Consider the following 19,915-nt stretch of genomic DNA (forward strand, 5'->3'; position numbering starts at 1 on the left):
AAAGAAAATTTGGTAATTCAAAAAAAATGTGTAGTTTTTAGTAGTTTGTGTTTAGAGAGATATTAATGCAATAAATATTAACTAATTCACTTTATCCGGTATCAAAGAGATGTACTAACGCTGTCTTCTTTTCCTGAGTATCTTAGAGAAGCTAAGGAAGTTTACCTTCCGTCTAAGTTTTAATGAAGGTTATCAAAATCTCTGACTGAGAAAAGAGAAAAGCCTATAAGAATTCTTCTTCAAAGCTTGCATATAGGTAATTGCAGATATGGGCATATAACTAAAAGGAATGGAAGATTTATAATTCTGAGTAGCAGTAAAAACGAGTGAGATGAAATAAAGTAACAAGTTTGGTTTAAAAAGATAAAGGAGAATAAGTGGGAGCAGGATAATGGAAAGTGAAGGGGAAGAGCTTTTGAAGACAGATAAAAGATGAAAAGAGGAGAGAGTGGAGAAATGAGGGTGAAAACGACCCTTTGAAGAGCCAGAGGAGCGCATACTGCTAGTGTGCTCCCATGCTTTCTAATAAAAACTGACCTTGTTCACTTGTAAATCAAATTACCAGCCACTGGCAAATGAGCTTTACAAACCAATACAGCTTATCAGCACCAGGTGGCTTTCCTACTACACAATCCAACCTCCTAAGTACTTGTACTTCTTTCCTAATATTCCACATATCTTGTGGTTTCTCTTCCATTCAGTGTCCAAGCAAAACCTATGATCCGCTCATAAAGTCTACCCGAGACTTTCCTGATGAAGTCATTAGCTTTATCAAACGTCATCCACTGATGTACAAATCCGTGTACCCAGTGACGGGAGGACCGGTTTTTACTCGAATCAATGTGGACTATCGTCTGACTCAGATCGTGGTGGATCACGTCATGGCAGAGGATGGGCAATATGATGTAATTTTCCTAGGAACAGGTATGAGAGATGACTTCCACTATCATTCTACACAGACCACAGTCCTTTAAGAATCCTTTTACTCCAGGAGGTCCTGAATAAACCCGTTGATCAACATATGTTTCCTACACATGCAGCTTCAAGAAGCATTTAGATGCTCCTGGTTCTGTGCCAGGTCTTCATGGAAATCCTAACATTAGATTAATTTGTCAGCTCAAGAGATTGCCACTACCATGATTTTAATACTTCCTGGTCCCTAGGTGATAAATTAATTCAGGGTCAGAATACCTGAACTTTCTTACCCTCTGAGTACCATTCAGTACCTGTCTTTAAGTTACATGGTAGTCTCCTCTAATTCTTCCTGGCAGAATATCAATACTCAATTAAAAGGAAAAAAAAAATTACCTTAACTTCAAAGAATACTTCCTGTTACCAGCAGTGACATGGTACTTCATTAAATCTCATGTGACACTGAACAGCTAAGAAAGATTCAAAATTGAGCCTAAGGCAAAAAATTATACCTAAATACTTTTAAAGATGCAACATAGCAACATGAATAGCTCCTAGCAAGAGAACTAGGATTGAACAGAGAAAGGTTAAACAATTCTGTGAGGGAAGAGGCCTGCTTTGCAGTTTTTCTATGGATAATTATGTATCTATTTGCATTGTTATGATAGTTGTATGCCTTTAGGAAAATGTCTAATTTTATCATAGTAATTAAATATAGGATCACTGGATGAATCACCTAGCATCATGGTATGCTAAGAAATATTAACATACCTATTCATAACTTTTCTGAAGTAATAATCTACCATCTTCAGTGGAATTTCTTGTTCTTAATCCACAATTTGACTTTCTCTCACTAGCAATAGGTCTTATAAAGCACTTATTATTTGATCTGAATGCACTAATAAGGAAGTCATTGCTGTTATCCTCATCTCACAGGAGTTGAAACTAGGGTGCATGTAGGTGAAAAGGTTTATCCAGGGGCGATGGATGAGCTCCTGCCATGAGCGGCAGGGAAATTAAGATTTCTGTTTGAATCCTACCCCAATGCTGTGGGGTTGCACAACATTTTATCTGGCCTATGAGTAAATTTGGTGTCATAGCAAGTAGTTTGATGGGTATAGATATTCTGAAGTGATTTGGGAAAAGGAGTGAATTGTCACAAAGCATCACCTCTTATAAAGTGTGGGTTGTCTCAGCCTTCAAGAACTTCCCAGCTGCCTTATTACATATGTGACTTCAGAGATAGCCTCTCTCTTAGACCATTAAGGTCTTTCAGCTAAATCCCTCTCACAACTCTTCTGTCTTCCAGAAAAAGAGCGTATGAAAGACCCTCTATGATCCCTGCAAGTCATGTACAGTGGTGTCAGAGAGAAAAACACAGTTTCATAAAAAAGAACATTAAAGTGCTGTTTGCTCCCCTGCTGCCTGAGAAGGCTGTGAATAAACTTTAGCTGTGATGATGGAAAATCCTTGTTGCTTTCTGAATGCAGTCTTTAATACAGCCAACAGAGAAGGAAAGGGAGCACATTCCCAAGCAGTGAGATGCACAGGGTTAGGAGTACTCACTAAAACATACTTTTGTTCTGATAAAAGTGAGGAAAAGTAATTTAAAACTTAGCTGCCTGAAAAGATGTGACTTTACTAGTTAAAATTAACAAAGCATTTTTTTAGTGGCTATAGAAGTTGCTTTCAGATGTTTGCTATCCTCCACTATAAAATTTGTCATAGGAATAAAATTATATTGAGAGATCAGCAGCTTGAATACTCCCAGGTTAACTGTTATAACCCAGCACCAATGCTAATTCTTTCAGGGTAGATCCTCAGATTTAGAGATGTCAGGGACAGCATGGACCATGCAGTCACTAGGTGGCACTCCATAATATGCAGATGCATATTTATCTTGCAGTGCTTTCCTTAAAAGTGAGTTTTCTTTTCCAGAAGCACATGGGTTTGTTCTATTTTATCCTCTAAACTTGTAGTATGGAAAAAAATAAACCAAAAGATAAAATTTCAAATATTATATAGAGTCTGAATTCAGATATACCAAATCACCCAGGAGATTTTGCGCAGCAGATCAGTTTATTATATGTTTGAATGTATACAGCCAACTTGTACATCTGCAGGCTTTGGCATTTATGTCAAACAAACAAACAAGAGCTCTAATATGTAAAGCAAACAAATACTTTTGGCTTTGATTGGTAATATGACCTTCAGTAGTTTGGGAAAACAAAATGGAAAAATCTCATTTTTCTATTATAATGTGTTATTTTTCATCATTTCAATACTATGCATAGTGTAAGCTGTGCACATCCCAGCACCCAGCCTGCTTCCCCTGAGCAGTTTTCAGGGGTTCTTTTTAAGGCCATTCAAAATTCACCAATATGCAATGGTCTGAGATTAAACAAGCGGCTTTTTTTTTTACCAAGCAGGAATTCGGCTTAAAATTGATGAATACATTTAATTAAAAAAAAAACTAAACCTCTGAAAAAGTAATTTCTCTAATGATTAAATTAAGATTTTGATGCTGAATGGAAATTTTGTTCCAAAATTTCCCTAAAAATTCAAAGATAAATTTTAAAAGTGCATTGCTTAACTCTCCAAATTAAAATGAAACCTACTTCAGGTTAAGGGGCTATACTGGATGAAAATTAATTTTATAAAAGAGAGGAATTGGTTTTCTGACAATTTAGTCCTCTAAGCTGAATCTCTTTAGGGTCAGATAGGCCACAATTCTTTATCAGGAAATCTGTGGAAACTTCTAGCTGGAAGCATGGATGTGCTTGTCTCTGTTTGTATGTTTGTGTAGCAGGAGAGTTAGACAGTCCCTGCCAGGAGTAGTCTACAATTGTCCTGGCTCAGCCGTACAGTAAAACTAGAAACACATTATATACAGTTGCACAGATAGCAATAGATGGAGATAGGGATAGATGTTGTTTGAAGGTGCATCCTTGATGCATTATCTTTATCTTCAGGGCATGAAATTAAGTGGCAGATACGTACTGAAACAACTGTGGGGTTTACATGATAAACATTTATTTCAGACATAGGCACAGTCCTGAAAGTTGTGAGCATCACAAAGGAAAAGTGGACTAAGGAGGAGGTGGTCCTGGAAGAGCTGCAGATATTCAAGGTAAGCATTAACAGCTGCAACATCAATTAAATAATATTCAGGGGACTTAAAGGCCCAAACTGGCTTTGTCTGTCTGGTTGGTTGTTTACTGGAACTAGTTCAAGTTTCCAGAAGGATGCTATGTAAATTTTTAAATGCCTTGGTATTCTTAGGGTAAGTCAATTGAAAAGAGTCCCAAAACAAACAGATCATGATGTTTCAAACTCATAGTCTCATTTATCCTGCCTTTTCTAGATGGAAATCTTATTATGAGCCCCAATTTTTTTATTAGCTGTATTTTAATTTTAATGCCAATTATTCTATTGTCTCAGCTTTGAGACTGTTGTTGTAAAATTATAATTGGTTTAAAACAAACAAACAAACAAACAAACAAACAAACAAAATTCCACAGATGCAGAGAGATTCTTTACGATAATGACTTTAGGGATTGAAAAGACAAAGAAATAAAGCAAAGTTAGTTTTGATTATTGGTAAAGGCTGACACAGTGGTTTTGACTGTTTTCATTTGGTTATTCTGGCTGAGTGAAAAAGACAAAAAGTAACTAGAGCCCTGCTAACACCAATGACTTCTTCATAAATAGAGTTTGTAAAAAGCCCAGCTTCCTTCTTTCTGTTGCACAGGCACAGTTTCTGATTAACCTCATTGCCGGTGAGGGAGCTGATGTGGACATACCATTGCAATAGGAAAATGGAGACTTGTGTCTTCCCCACCAATTTTCTTTTAAATTTATTAGGTTCTTCTTTGTTCTTTGCATTCTCACTTTGCTTTATTCCCATGCTGTATAGCTCTTCTTCAGTTTTCACCTCGCTTTTTCATCAAAATTTACCTACATTCCTGGCATTCTGATTACTTTCTCACACATCCTCTGTCCTATGTGCCATATGAGTTCGTAGCCACAAGCCAGATTTTTTTTTGTCCCCAGTAAATAAATGAATTTGGGACTTAGAGAGTGTTCTCCAAGTGTAAGGAAAGGATCTTTAATAATTATTTCAAATAATGTATTTCTCCATATGTTTTTTGATAGGTCATGTGTGTGATGAAACTTTGATTTAAAGGCTTCTTCCCACTGTCTTGGACATCAATTATAGATATCACTCAGAAAATACCAAGATTATTCTGTAGCCTGCCAAGTAATCAGTAGTTTCAGTATGTGCACCAAATTGATGCATTCTTTAAGCATAACGTCAAGGGCAAATATACCATATCATATTTAAAACAAAAAAAAGTTATTTTTTTTCTGCTCAGCAGACATTCCTTTGCATTCTTATTGGTAACATCCATGACTGTTACCTCTATGGTTTTGAATCCAGAAAATTGAACAGGGTGAAGGGCTGAAAAACATCCCTTATTTCCTCAGACTGTATTAGCATTAAACAATAGGCTTAGATTAATCATCTTCTATTAGGGGATAGATAATACCCTGAGCTTTGTCCTGTTCTTACATCACTCACTGGCAAAAATTTCACTGTCTCTCACATCCTGATGCAGGGGATCTGCCTATGTATCCCTTAAGTGCCATCTAAGCCTTTCAAATAGTCTTTAATAAGATCTTAAATTGATATGAAGGCTCATTGTTAGTCCCCAGGATGCGGTAGATAGCAGACTCTGAGAATTGAAGCCAGTTGCTTCATAAGTAGCAGGGAAAATTTATGGAACCTATTTTTGAAAGCATGAATTTAGTGATTTTCTGGTTTTTTGTTTAAACCAAGCAAATGAATCTGTATTTTTGTTTGATTTTTGTATGTTAAGTTCTGCTCTCTTTTTCACTAAGAACAGAGAATGTGTGAACTAATGCACCTCCTTTATTCATTTTTCAGCACCCTTCATTTATCTCAACCATGGAGATCTCTCAGAAGCAGGTAATCACAGAGCTTGTTTAATTACTGCAGGATATATGGTACACTGAACACTCAGCTTGTTGTTTTCAGGTGACGCCTGCTACTCACTGGCCAAGCTTTCCATGGATGGCTCTTAAAATGTATCTGGAAAGAAGGAGATATGTTTGAATTTGTTTGCCTGCCTAATTCACGTTTGCTTACAAACAGTAATTTGTTTACCCAACCTGGTAATTATTCATGGAAACACATCTTTAGTCATATGGTAGTGGGATTTGTGAGTGAAGTCAATACACATTCATTTTCCGGACACCAGAAATACATGTCTCTTTACAATCTAGTAATAAATTATTATTACTATTCTTGTTGTTATTTTTATTAGTAGCCAAGAGAGATCAGGGCCTCATTGTGCTAAAAGTTGTGTGCACACAGAGTGAAACCCAGTCCCCCCTCTAAAATTGCAGTCTAAATCTGGGTGGTCCAATCCTGGCAGCACACGAGCCAGTCCCTGTTGAGAATCTCCTGATGGGAAACAGTTTTATGGCATCCAGGAGCTCTATGATGGCTACATGCATGTTTGGGAGACAGTGTGACACCACAGCCATCCCTCCCTGCCCTGCAGAAGTGGCCGTAGCAGCTCCAGCACAACACGACTCCCTTTCACGGAAGGAGGTATTTTGCCATTCAGGCACGCACAGCACAGCTGGGTCCCATCTCCCCTGAAAGAAGGTGGCAGGCCAGCTGGAAGTATTGCATGAGCCAGCTCCAGCTCAACAGCAAGCACTTGGACCACCCTTGTCTCAACAGGCAATCTACTCACACACTGGGGAGAGAGGGGAGTAATATTATCCTCATCCTACCTAAGGATAAGAAGCAGAAGATGAAGTTTTATACACACAAGGTCATCCCTAGTTCCCAGATTCCTCATGTCATGGCTATCCAGCTCCTGTTTTTTAAATGTCTTATTGAACCATTCTTTCCATGGTTTTGTTTGTGTTTTTTTATTACAGCATAATTCCAAAGGTGTAAGGGTGTTGAATGTCAGCATCTTTCCAGTACTGCAGTCTCCTTTCCTCTCTGCCATGTTGTCAGGGATGGGTGGGGACTGACCAGTTCACACTGAGCCCTGAGAAACATTTTATGGTAAAGGAGGAATTCTCTCTTGTTGTGTAAAATGTGGGAGAAGGTTGAAAGTCTGTAAGCATGGCACTGAAGAAGGGAACTTTTTAAACAGGCTGCTCGGAGAACACTCCTAATTCATTTGCTTTGCCTGATTTGCAGCAACAATTGTACATTGGTTCCAGGGATGGATTGGTTCAGCTCTCACTGCACAGATGTCACACGTATGGGAAGGCTTGTGCAGACTGCTGCCTTGCCAGAGACCCATACTGTGCCTGGGATGGAAACTCATGTTCCAGATATGCCCCCACTTCCAAAAGGTAAGAAAAAAAAAAAAAATACAACATGCTGTAAAAAATCTTGCTGCTTGCAAGAATTTTAGAGGTTCCTAATCAGAATGTGTTACTTTTACTTAGCATGTCATTTCCCTTAAAATTTGATCATACTCTGGCCATGTTACACACTTCTGCTCAAGGAACTGTGAAGACAGCATAGTCTTTTTCAAGTCTGTATTATAGTGACTCAGCTACAGCAACTAACAACATAAATCCATTGCTTTCCTTTTTTATGCTGAATGCTGTAAGGCATGAGATCCTTAAATGGAGGTCCAGGTTGTGGCTAACACTGCCCAAGATGCAAGACCCTCTCTTAAGCTTCTGACTTTTGCACAGAGCACCACCATAGTTATGGAATTTAATGTAGTATCCCAGAGTGGACAATAATGAAATACATCTAATTCCCTGATCTAAACAAACAATTGTATTTGTGCTGTAGCCATGAGAGGGAGACAGAGATTAAGTACTGCGATTTGACCACATCAGGAGAAGTTTTTCCACAGTGAAAGAAGTTTCCTCTGAACTTTCTGTATCTACCAGCTAGGACAGCAGCAAATCTGCATGGAGAAAGAGCATGCTGCAGGCTTTAGCAGTGCAGTACCCAAGATGCTGCGTCTCTTGGAGATTTGGGGCTGATTTAGCTGGAGCTCTGAGCTCTCATTGAGCCAGGTGCTTCAGAGCCTCTCCATTCCTCTTTGAACGAAGCCTTCCTGACAGCAGTTCTTGCAGGGAGGTTGCCCTCTGAGCTCAGGCTCTGGAATGATGCTTTCTGCCTTAGGGGCTGCAGGGCTGGGACCAAAGCAATTAGACAAACCATTGAAGTTAATGACTCATAGGTCATCCTGTCATGGTGTCAAGGAACTTTATGTGTTTTCCCTCAAAGCCAAAGCAAACTAGATTCAGAGAAGCATAAATGAAAGGAGAAAAGCAAGTGTTCAGGCTCACTGCAAAGTTAGTGACACATGAGGCTTGCTGAAGCCTGAGGTGGGCTGGGACATGGAGATTGATGGTCCATGGTTTTTAACAGATGTGCAGTTTGGTGGGAAGGCCAAAAGTCTGTGGCTCAAAAATAAAGGATGGGTGACTGGCCTTGGGAATCCTCCAGTGGATCAGTTACTTGAATGTTTTTCTTCTGTGTAGCAGCCTTTGCTTCCAGCATGTCTACAGCTTTCACTCGAAGGGACATCTCATCCTTGGGAACCCACTGCCCTGCTGCGGCATTGCTCTGCACATAGGAGGTCTCACTCCTGTTACCTTCAGTGTGGCTCTAAGGGAGGAGCCAGTCTCCAATCCTTCTACTAAAAAATTAAAATACAAAGTAGGGTTTGTAGCCCTTGAGAGATAAATGTGAGATAAACGCAATCATCCAGAGGAAGAGTTTGTTTTTTTTAATGCTCTTATTCTGAAATTACACTAAATCACAGTAAGTTTAAGTAATGCACCCAGAGATGAGAAGGCAAGTTAGTTGTGGAAGGGAGCAGACCATCTCAGACCATTCTCAAGCATTTTTACTGTCCATAAAGATTAAAGATAACCAGATTCGCCAATTATTAGTTACATAATGAAAACATAAGCTTTTCTCTCTTCATTCTAATGATTGGTTTACTAGTCAGTATTATCTCGAGCCAATCCTGAGCTCAGTTTTGAATATCGCCTGTTGAACCTCAGATCTTTTTCATGACCTACATCATTAAGGATGTATTTAGGTATTTCTGAATTTTAGTGTGAGGTGTCCCTTCCCATGGCAGGGGGGCTGGAACTTGATGATCTTAAAGTCCTTTCCAACCCTAACTATTCTGTGATTCTATGATTTCCAAGACAGTCCACCCAACCAGGAGATGCATGCCCCGTGCTCTTAAAGCAGGTTTAGATGATTTTTCTGTCACTATAACACACACTTTATATTCTAGGCAGACTTTTTTCTCTTGTTTTTTCTCTTTCCCCTCCTAGTGGTTTTCCCAAATCACAGGCCCTTCTCTTGATGTCAATTGTACAAATCTCTCTAGGCCACATGCGCTTTGAGGGTGAGGCCTGTTTTAGTTAAGACTGTAATTGTCAGCAGTAGGGTGGGAGCCATGCAAGTCCACATCTGCTGAGCTCCTCTGTATTTTATTGTTGAATTCCAGCAGTTATGCCTGAAGTGTTACAAGTTTGCATGTTCTTCCATAGGCGAGCCAGACGGCAAGACGTCAAATATGGAGACCCTGTTGCACAGTGCTGGGATGTAGAAGACAGTGAGTACTTTGCACCTTTCTTGCTTTTTGTTGCTTTGACAAGAAAGTTTGCTGTGAGGGTCTCTGCATGTCTGTGAAAACTTGCTGTGCTTGACAGAATAACACCGTTAAAGCAGTTATCTTTCCCACACTTCACATGCAATGCCCTTCCAGCAGTTAAATTTGCAGAGCTGGGGTGATAAGGGACAGCCAGCATGGGATGACACCCTCTCATCCCCTATGGGAGACCCTCCACAGCACTCACCCAGGGGAGGGAGATGTGCCCCTGACGCAAAAACATCACCCACATCCCTACAAGTAGCTAAGGGAATGTGTGTGATGTTTCATCCAGACACTGGGGAGGTCATCCCACAAGGAAACCCATAAGTGTGAATGGGGAACACACCATCTTCTCCCCTCCCGCTGCATACACTTGACACAAGTCCCAAGGCCAGACTGCAGCTTGCCAAACCAACCCCTTCCCCTTTCCGCAGCTACTTAAATACTCCTGTTATTAACAAGAGCCTACCCCCCAGTTCCCTGTCAGCTTCCCCCTCCTTTTCCCACACCCTGTTTTCAGATGCCAAAGGGTCTGGCTTGCTCTTTTGGCAAGTGCAGCACTTCTCTTACAGCAAGCACTGTCAGTATGAAATCCTGCGGTTATGCGGCAATCTCTGCGGCGGCGTAAAATAAATGAAAAGCATTCAAAACCAAGCTCGGGTTTGTCTGGGGCTCTTCTAGCTGCTTATTAAAGCAAACAACCCAGTCAAAACAGTATTGATTGTATTGCTGTGCTGAACGTTTGATTTGGGACGAGCCACCACTTCCCATTGATCTCTGGTTATTTTTGTGCTGCTGCGGTGCTGGGTGTCTGCTGCAGATCTCGGCATGAGTCTAATGCAGAAACCAGAGCTGCTCACCACAGGATCAAAGCTTTAAGTCTGTTGCACAGTACAGAGAACTCTGACTGTACTTGTGTGCTTACAGACATAGTTAAAAAGTCAGGGTAAAATCTCATTTCCATTAGAGTCAACGACAAAACTGCTATTAATACCCCGGGCCCACAATGTACTTGCTTGCTGCTTAGCATGGCTCTCCAAACAGTGGTATCTGAGACTGTGCAAAGTTCAGGGTTATAGAAACCCTAGCAGAAAAGCTGACAATGTTGCATTTTCTTGGAAGGATAAAGAGATACTTGAAGAGGTGGCTTTACTAGACAAATGTAAAATGACAACACAGAAATTGGTATTAATCTTTTGCCCTGATGTAGCGCCACCAATAGAAATTCTATCCAGCTCAGGATCACTCCTGTGTGCCATAAAACTGTGAAGCTGACCTGTGGCACTCCAGGCTCTGGGCTTATTTATGCCATTTACGATAATTAATAACATTATGGCCCCAAAACCTATTTAAATTCAGTGCTCCACTGTGTGAGATTCCCTCCCAGAGACTTCATTGGCTGCATGAAGTTGTTTGGCTGTACTGAAATCTCAGTGGCACAGTGAAATAGAAGAAAAGTATTTAATGCAGAGAGCTTGACTTTCTATAGATCTCATATAGATACTTATTATATGGAAAAAACTATCCAAAATTGTATTCATTTTGTTGTTGAGCTAACTTTTGATTTAGGAGATGCCACTGCTTTCACCTTCCTTTCTATTATTGGCAGGGTATAAGAAACAGCTTTAGTCTGATGGTAAGGCTGATAAGACACAGATAAGACAGACTGGAAAGGGAAATGGAGATGCAGAGATTAGAAATTACTTGCTTAGGTTTGCAGAAGGCTAAGAATTGAGCCCAGATCTGTTCATGGCTCCTTCAGTGTTTGGTCTGAAACATACTACAGAGCATTTCAAATTATACTGAAAGAAGGTAAACTCGAGTTTACTTTATCCCTGTAACTCCTTTAAAGTGTTTGGGATGAACAAACCAGACCATACAATCTACATTTAGCAGCTTTGGCTCAGATTTAATAGTTGCGTTACTTAAGGGAAAAACACAGGTCAGATTTTAAGTTCCTCAAAGGTGAAAGCCTCAACTTTAAAACAGAGCAAGCTCATGATACAGATTTTATTGACCTCCTTAAAAACCAGTTGCACTAAAGGAAGGTTAGCAACCGCCTCTAAATCCTTCATAGTTATAGTTTAAGCTAAAAGTTAAGTTTCCTTTAGCTTTTTTATAATTCAGTCACTCGTATGGCATCTGTTCTGAATCAGGCTATTTTCCCATTGCTTTAAAAACCAGGTCAGGGTTAATCTCCTGTACCATGTTTGCTTTCCAGGCATTAGTCATGAAACTGCTGATGAAAAGGTGATTTTTGGCATTGAATTTAATTCAACTTTTCTGGAATGTATTCCTAAGTCCCAGCAAGCCTCTATTAGGTGGTATATTCAGCGCTCTGGAGAAGAACATCGAGAAGAGGTAAGTTATAGTCATCAAGGCAAGTTTCCTCTATAGAGAATTCAGCTGAGCATTGAAAGGCAGGAGTTACTGGGATTAGTCAATATTTTACTTTTCCTTGCTTCACCTTAGGTATCACATAACATTCTGGTATCACCATTTGGGGCATGCAGTGGGGAAGAGAGAAGCCATTTGCACTGTGTCATAAGCAGATTTAGATATTTATTTTGACTTACGTGCTCATTCTATTGAAAATAAAAAAGTATGAAGAAAAAAAAAGAAGTTAGGCTTTAGTTAGTAGTAATGCAAGTAATGAAAAAGAAAAATCCTTTTTGTCCTGTAATTAACACTAACAACTATTTCTATAGGTAAATGTATGTTCAAAGCCCTTTGTTTTAATAAAATCTGTCCTCCATTTAGTGTCTGATTGCACCCCCTTATCATGTTAAGCAGCATAGTTAAGAATTGCATGTATTGCTTGCTGCTTCTCTTCACCTCTCCCCAGAGAAGGAATGGTCTGTGCAGTAAAAGACTTTTTATTTGCTTTTTTTCCTTGTTGGTAGACTCTGAGAATTATCTTCAATGGCACTCTGAGCTGATGCAGACATGTCAGGTTAAAGACTTTCACCTTGTATCTGGAGTAGAAAGTGGTGAAACATGTGATGGCCCTTAATTCCTGCAGGAGCTAGGTTTGGGATCCTCACTGGTGGAGAAGCCCTGAAGAAGACTCCAGGTCTCTACATAACCCCCTGCAAAATTTCTTGCTGGCTCCTTTTTGAGCTAGTGACAGAGGGACCCTCTGATTTACCCAAAAGGTCAACATGCTGGGACTGATATGGACTGGGTTTGAGTGACTTTCAAACCTCAGGAGTTTTCATAACCTTTTTCTTACATGAGTGATTTTGTGTCTGAGGCCAAGTCCTGCTGTGGTGGCAGCCATGGCAACGGGAAAGGAGGAGTGTAAAGAAGTGCCTTTCTGAATGAGCTGGTCCCAGGTGTTAGATACACTTTTTTGTTGAATGTTCATCTGAGACAAACCATAGTTTAAATGATAGGAACTATCAAACACTCAACCGGTCTTCCACTTTCAATGATAATTCATCCTATGAGACCTTCTGAATGCAGAAAAACCTTTAAAGGTTGGGGAGATGAAGGCCAGGGCAGATGCCCATCAGAGTATCCTTTTGGGTGAGATGTGACTCATGACAAAAGTCCCAAAGTTACAACTCCAGTCATGTCTTGGCACAGAAAGCCAGAGTAAGGGGATACAAGGCACTTCAGATTTTCCACCAGATAAGACAAAAAAAACCCACAAGGCTGTACATTGACTATGACACTGTGGTACTTTTAATTTACTACCCTTCTCTTACTCATGCTTTGGATTGGCAAAGGTTCTTTTCTCTGCTGAGAATAAAAACTTCATTAATTTATAAATACAGTGCTTCCCACAACGTGTAGTAGGCACCAAAAGAGGGAGATTACTGGTTTGAAATACCTCCTGTAACCTCCATTGCAGTCCATACTTGGAAAAAAAGAGATCTTCTGATCAGCTGGCCAGGCACACTCACAGCTGCAGGTAGTTGAAGTGAAAACCCAGTTAGAAGTGTATCTGCCTTTAAAGACCTGTGGGCATTCATTGTTTGTGTTTTAATTGATTTACCTTTAACTGTCCTGGGCAGAAGACTGTGCTCTACTTCCCTAAGGCGGCAGTTTGCAAATGCACTTAACATATTTGATCAGGGAAAGCGCTTGCTTAATTCGAACCATGTGTTTAAGACTCATTTTTAAGTAAATTTAAGCAGATAGTTAACAGGGGTTTTTGTTTTTATTTTGGTTTGTTTTTTTTTGGGGGGGGGAGGGTATTCTTTTTTCTTTTTTCTGAACAGGAAGTTATGTTAAGTTTTGAGGAGACTCAAAATCATTGTTTAAAACAATGTATAGCAGCTAAGGCATGTGCCTGAGCTTCTCAAAAAGAGCTACAAACTTTGCATAGAGTGGCCAGTTCCCTGTGAAGAATGTAGTATTTCTGTACCATAAGTTGCAATTTCAAGATTTGACAGCCTGATTTGAAAGGCTGCTTTTGAGTTTTATCTCTGTCAATTTAGGGGGAAAACAGTTGATTTTCTCATAAATCACAGGTTCAGACAGGCCTCCGAAGGTCGGGAAGCCAAGCTCAAGCTATCTTTCTTATTTGATTGTAGAACAAACTGCAGGTCAAGCCAACTTGTGAACAAAGTTAGGGCAGGCTAACCTATATAGCATAGCCTAAGTTAAGGCTATATTAAATTTTGCCATGCGCTTCCAAAATGTTCACTCTGGCAGTGACCTGGCCCCTGCTACTTGTTCTGGGCCAGATGACAGCATGGTGATGTCCAGTACTGCAGGGTTGCCCAATGCACCAAGGATGTGCACACAGAGAGTAAGGGAATGCGTGCATCTGTGGGATGGCATTTGAAGCTCCAGCAAGCATGCAGCATACATCTTTGCACATTAGCAGGCTTCCACAGCAATGTTTACTGGGCTTGCTCTGTGTAAACAGTCTGACATCTGTTTGTATGAGAAAAGTAAAGCTTTTCTAAAAGGCTAGATTAACCTTTGAGGCAAATTTAGAAGAAAATTAGAAGGCGAAATCTGCAGACAGATTTTCTACATTATGAATGCTAACAGTAGGCAAATAGCTTTTTACCACATATTGTCCCTAAAGCCATAGCAGTGTTTCTGTGATCTAGCTTTGATAAAGTAGAAGTTGGAGCACATGTTCTGCAAATCCTTGGGGTGGTTTTGCTAGTTTATTTTTATACATTTTTTTGCAGTCTTTGAAGATAACAGCCTATATAAATGCATATGCACACACTGATGATTATAGGATCAGATCACTTAAAGGCAGTATATAGCTATTAGTTTTTTTATTCCTGCCAAAAAATTCCTACAGTAACTGATTTTCTAGTATTTTGACCCCAAGTACTTGAAGTCCTTCTTAGCAAACTCAGCTTGCACATCTTGAATCAACATAGTGGGAGTTAGTATTTTTAGAAGGAGGAAAACAAAAAAAAGAATCTTTTTTGGTTTGGTTATTTTTTATTTTATTTATTTTTTATGATAAAGATACTAGTCTAAAAGTGTCACATTTTAAATGCATGTGCGTAAAGTTAGATTCCTAATTTCATATACAACTGCCTAAATAAATGACTGGGTCTGTAGAGATTCGGAGCAATCATTCTTCATATTACATAGAATAAGGGTATTTCCAGGTTAAAATGTTAATCCCTTGTTAATTTGGGGATCCAGAAATCGAGTTTTTTCAGGTTTTCTAATTTAACTTATCAGTGAAAATTAATCATCGGTGTTAGAGCCTAATTGGAGTCTTTCCTAGAAAATCCAAAGATCAGCAGAGCAATTGACTTTCTTTTTAAAGTACTTCAGTTTGACAGAAATACCATATGTGACAGAAACAGTGTGGTCATATTTAACATACAGCTCGATCTTTGCTCAGCCAATGCATTACCATAACTTTTCCCATTACAATTATATTTTCTGCTCTTTCTCTCCCTTCCTGAAGCAGGTTTCTCAAATAACACTGTACGTTACTTTAGCGCATGTCTTAGTAGTGTAACTTATTGTGATGACGATACCATGCTTTGCAAATGACTCCATGCACCTGGAACTTATGTTATGGACTTTTAGTTCCAGGGCTGGAACTGTAATGTCTCAGCAAGTCTTTAAACCTGTCTTTACAACTAGATGGTTTTGCACTGTCCCGGACATGCACTACACCTTCCTGAGGAAAGGAAAAGGGCAAAATCAGGACTAGATGGGAATCCTTTGGCCCAGCAGGATGTCCCTGACATTTCACCCATAGGGTCATGGTTCAGAATGTGACTTCCAGGCAAAGCAACCTGCGGGGAGGGACAGGATCTCCTGTGGTACAGAAGCTGTCACCAGGTCAATTTGCTGCCAGTGGGAGTACATTTCCCTGTAGTTTGGGGCTGTTTTGAGGTCAGGAGTCAAATATTTAGTGCTTTTGTGTTTAGCATTGCTCATGCAGTTGATCACGTTTGTTCCTGTGCTTGCAGGGTTAGTTGCTGAGATGAGGGAGTGCATTACAGTGCCTGGAGTTCATAAAAAAAAGTGGGACATCATCTGTTCATAATGTTAAACTACTGGTGTTTTCTGAAGCTGAAAACAGATATTTATTTCTTAAAGAAATTCCTATGTGTTATGCTATGTATATAATAGGTGTCAGGACTTCAAAAAAGCAAATGCATGGCTCCCAGCAAAGCCATTAATTTTGGTGCCCCATGGCTCTGAAAAGTATTAGCCCCCTCCTGCTTCAGGCTGTACTTTACCCCAAATCTCCTGCAGCTCCAGGTCTGTCAAGCTGCCACCTCTCCTTGCAGGGATCGGAGCAAACCATATGGTCTGAAGTGACAGAATAGGTGCAGATCACTTTTAACTCTCTCCTTCCTCCTCTACTGATACCTGGGGGTGAAAATAAATCCACCAAAAGGCAGGAGGACATTCTTCTTTGGTGGTTCTCACCCTTTCCATATTCCTGCCCCACAGCCCTGAGATGGGTTTTTCTGATGAACCCATGAGAGCATCTGATGGTTTGGTAGGTACAAGAGTTTGACCCACTCTTGGACAGAACACTTTGCCTGGCAAAAGGCTGTGACCTAGCTACCCCATGGTAGCAAAGAGATGTTGTTTCCAGTCCACATTTTAGCCAGACTGTGAAGACATATTTCAGTTTATCCAAGACATAAGTTTCCATCTTGTTTTGTGGCTGAAGATTTTTTTATCATAATGGTAACTTTCCTTGTTACAAACATCTGGTCAGCAGCACCTTGTGAGTAAAGGCCAGAGATTCAGTGCCAGTCCTGAAATCTGAGTTGGATGAGACCAAGGACTGAGTTTCTAGTACCTTCTGTTAGGGGAATGTAGCATAGTGTTTAAATCCTTAGGTCAAGGAGAAAGAGACTGAGAGTGGGAAAAATAAGAAGAGATTCATTCTGCAGCTCAGGGACTACTTACAGCTCTCATGCTTTCACTCTTCTATTTTATTATATTATTCATTGGCTTTTTCCCCCTCTAATGCCTTGAGATTTTTAAGACTAATATTTTTGACAATTTTTCCTAGGGAAAAATAAAAGAAGTAACTCTGAACTTGGATATAGCTCATGACGTTTCTGCTTTGATTTGGATATACTGGGGAGGTAGGAGTTTAAAATTTAGTCTCGGAATAAGAAGTTAACTTCATCTTGAAAGTAATAGGAATCACGCATTTCCATAATGACATTGTACCAACAACACGTTCTTCATTTTTTCTGTGGGAAAAGAAGAAAAGAGAATTAAGTCTACAGCTGTGTTGGTGTTAGATGATTATTTTCCCACTATAAGAGAAACAAAATTGTACATAACAATAATGCAAAGAAAAAAAAACCCAACCCAGAGTGTTCTTTATTTGTAGTGAAATGATAAAGAAGGAAACAGTAGAAAAACAAAGACGAATGTGAATTCTCGGCAAATGTTCCTCTTTTTCCTTTCTCCCCCTCTCAATTTGCTCAGGCATTGCAGCTAACCTATGATTAGTCCAGCTTTACCTCTTAACATTTTTTCACATGTTGATTAATGAGGGAAGGCTGGCTTTGAAGCCACTTTCTTCTCCTAGACAGGTGCAGTGTTTTAACTGTGAAAGAGTTGACATGTGAATTATTTGTAAAGAGGGAGCTATCTAAACACATCATTAGCAAAGGACAAAAGGCATTGACCTAACCTGGTGCCACAGCACTTTCAAATCCTTGGTTGTTTTCCAACTTACTGATTGTTTAAAGATTTGCCACCATTACTGGTAATGCCTATTTTTCCTCCATTGTTAAATTCTGTTTGTGAAAACCAAGTGTTCGATTTGCATGGGGAGCTTTTCCCTTTGTCAAATATTGCCAGTATCTATGGCATGTGCCATAATTCAGGTAATGTAACTTTAGGCAAACTTATCACAAAGGATGGAAAACACAATTTGTTGATAAAACACTGTAAAAATCTGCTCCCACTCCACTAAGAAAGTTAATGGTAATCAATTGCTTCATTTTTGTGGTTTAATTTGTTTTCTATTGAACAAAACTATGTCTCTCATGTTAAAGTTTTATTGTATGCCCAAATTTAAGCACGTCAACAAGCTTTTTGAATTAAATGAATTAAAGCCTTTGTCATGTATGTAAATCATATTTACAAATATTTTAGAAGAGTTATTGATTATGACACAGTCGGAGGGACTGGTCACATGGACACAATGATGAATCCACAGTTGACCAAAGCAAAATGATGTCTTTGATCTAACTAATCTTTTCACTCTCCTCAAAATTTAATAAAATATGTTTTACATCTATAGGTCAGGAGCCAAGGAGCACATTAAGCATTCAAGTGAAAGGTTAAAGATCTACTACCAAGTAATGAAATGCCAGGTGTTTATGAAACTCCAGAGCCCTGTGGGGGAAAAAAGTAGAGAGGAAAGACAGGAAGAGTTCTGAACCTATGGGTAAAACAACATAAACAAGATACCAAAAAGAGAAGTAAGGGAGGGGAAACAGTAATGAAATATTGCTTAATACGTGTGAAATCAGAGACATAATTTCATCCTGCCAGAGGATAAGAAAGGAATGAGCAATGAAGGAACAGAGAAGGAAGAGGTGACAGTCAGCGTAAATCAATACCCAAGGTTAAAACAGGACATTGTGTAAGAATGCTGCTTCATTAAAAATAGGAGTCATGATGGGCTGGGATTAAGGGACACAACCAATTTAGATTCTGTTAACTTTCTCTGCGGTATCCCAGGGCAGATGGTGGGGGGTCAGCTCCATCAGTTAACATGTTTACAACTAGAAAGTGATGGCTGCTACTCAAATGGTAAATAGTTGTGAGTAGTGGGGTGCTGGACTTGGGGGTCCAGTGATCTTTTCAAGTCTAGAGTTGCCATTATTCTGCCTTCTTTTCACTGAAAATAGGCAAAGCCCTGGTGAGGGCTCCTTGGACTGGCACTCAGCCAGCCAAAACAGCCAGCTGGAGATCTTCCAAGTGTGGGAGGTGCACAGCTGTCAAGACGCTCTAGACTACAATACTGGCAGAGCCACTGACAGGCAGATGCTACTGCGGCAATTGCATCAAGCTCCGAGCTCAAAGAGACCCGTCCTGTTTTTTCTCGGACAGTATGGGAATTTGGTCTTTGCATAGTGCCTGATGAAACCCAAATGCCTGGAGTTTAGTTGTTTTTTCCCATCCTTTTCCCTAAGTTTCTCAAACTTGGGTCTCATGTTGCACGAAACTTGGGCAGAAGAGGGGCTTCTTTGTCTTATTGCAACAGCCAAGCCTCTTAGCCCTCTTACCTGGCCCCTGCCCTTGCTTTTCTCTGCAGAATCCAACACTACAAGGAAAGACCTTCCCCAGACATAGTTCTGCCTACAGCTACTTATTTGTGCATTCTTTTATACATTTTATGCTCCTGCTTTAATTGTAAGCAAGGTACATTTGCTTGGAATAAAGTATCACTAGCTGATAAAATTGAGGATTACTGCCTATGCTGCAGGTTCTGGTGGTAGAAAAGTGGTCTTTTCTAGTCTGTCTCCCTGCTATCTTTTGTGCATGCGTTTGTGGCTTGACCATGATTTCTCTAGTTTAAACTCAGTGTAGTAAATCAAAAGTAGCTTGTGCTTATGTAGCACCTGTTGTCAGGACAATCGATTTTCCAGGAATTTCCTGAAATTAGTACGATTTCACCCTGCTGGTGCCAAGTAGGCATGCTTATATACAGTTTACAAACAATGAAATTAAAGCTCAGGGTTAAACCAACACCATCAGCTGGTGACAGGAACGACAAAATACTTGGCCACAGAATCAGGCAGCCAGAGTCATGTTCCGACCAGGATTTTGTAGCAGCTGTTTTTTTGTCTCTGTTGCAGTCACACTGGTGATAGCAC

The 19,915-nt window shown here is 39.9% G+C and overlaps 1 protein-coding gene across 6 annotated transcripts in view; it reads left to right on the forward strand.

The window, feature by feature from the left end:
* Positions 1 to 19,915, forward strand: part of SEMA3D (semaphorin 3D) — a 141,389-nt gene that overhangs the window by 112,870 nt on the left and 8,604 nt on the right. For all 6 annotated transcript variants that reach the window (XR_009967290.1, XM_062631948.1, XM_062631949.1 and 3 more), the window contains exons 12-17: positions 702 to 924; positions 3,954 to 4,042; positions 5,861 to 5,902; positions 7,160 to 7,317; positions 9,502 to 9,566; positions 11,827 to 11,966. Coding sequence is in view for 5 of the 6 variants with exons in the window: in XM_062631948.1 (XP_062487932.1) it covers positions 702 to 924; positions 3,954 to 4,042; positions 5,861 to 5,902; positions 7,160 to 7,317; positions 9,502 to 9,566; positions 11,827 to 11,966 (717 nt within the window). In the remaining variant the exon portion in view is untranslated. The remainder of the gene's footprint in view (positions 1 to 701; positions 925 to 3,953; positions 4,043 to 5,860; positions 5,903 to 7,159; positions 7,318 to 9,501; positions 9,567 to 11,826; positions 11,967 to 19,915) is intronic.

The sequence above is a fragment of the Pezoporus occidentalis genome, unplaced genomic scaffold, assembly GCF_034315485.1.
Source record: "Pezoporus occidentalis ecotype Australia unplaced genomic scaffold, CSIRO_AGI_Poc_V1 ctg38, whole genome shotgun sequence".
In the NCBI taxonomy this organism is placed as follows: Eukaryota; Metazoa; Chordata; class Aves; order Psittaciformes; family Psittacidae; genus Pezoporus; species Pezoporus occidentalis.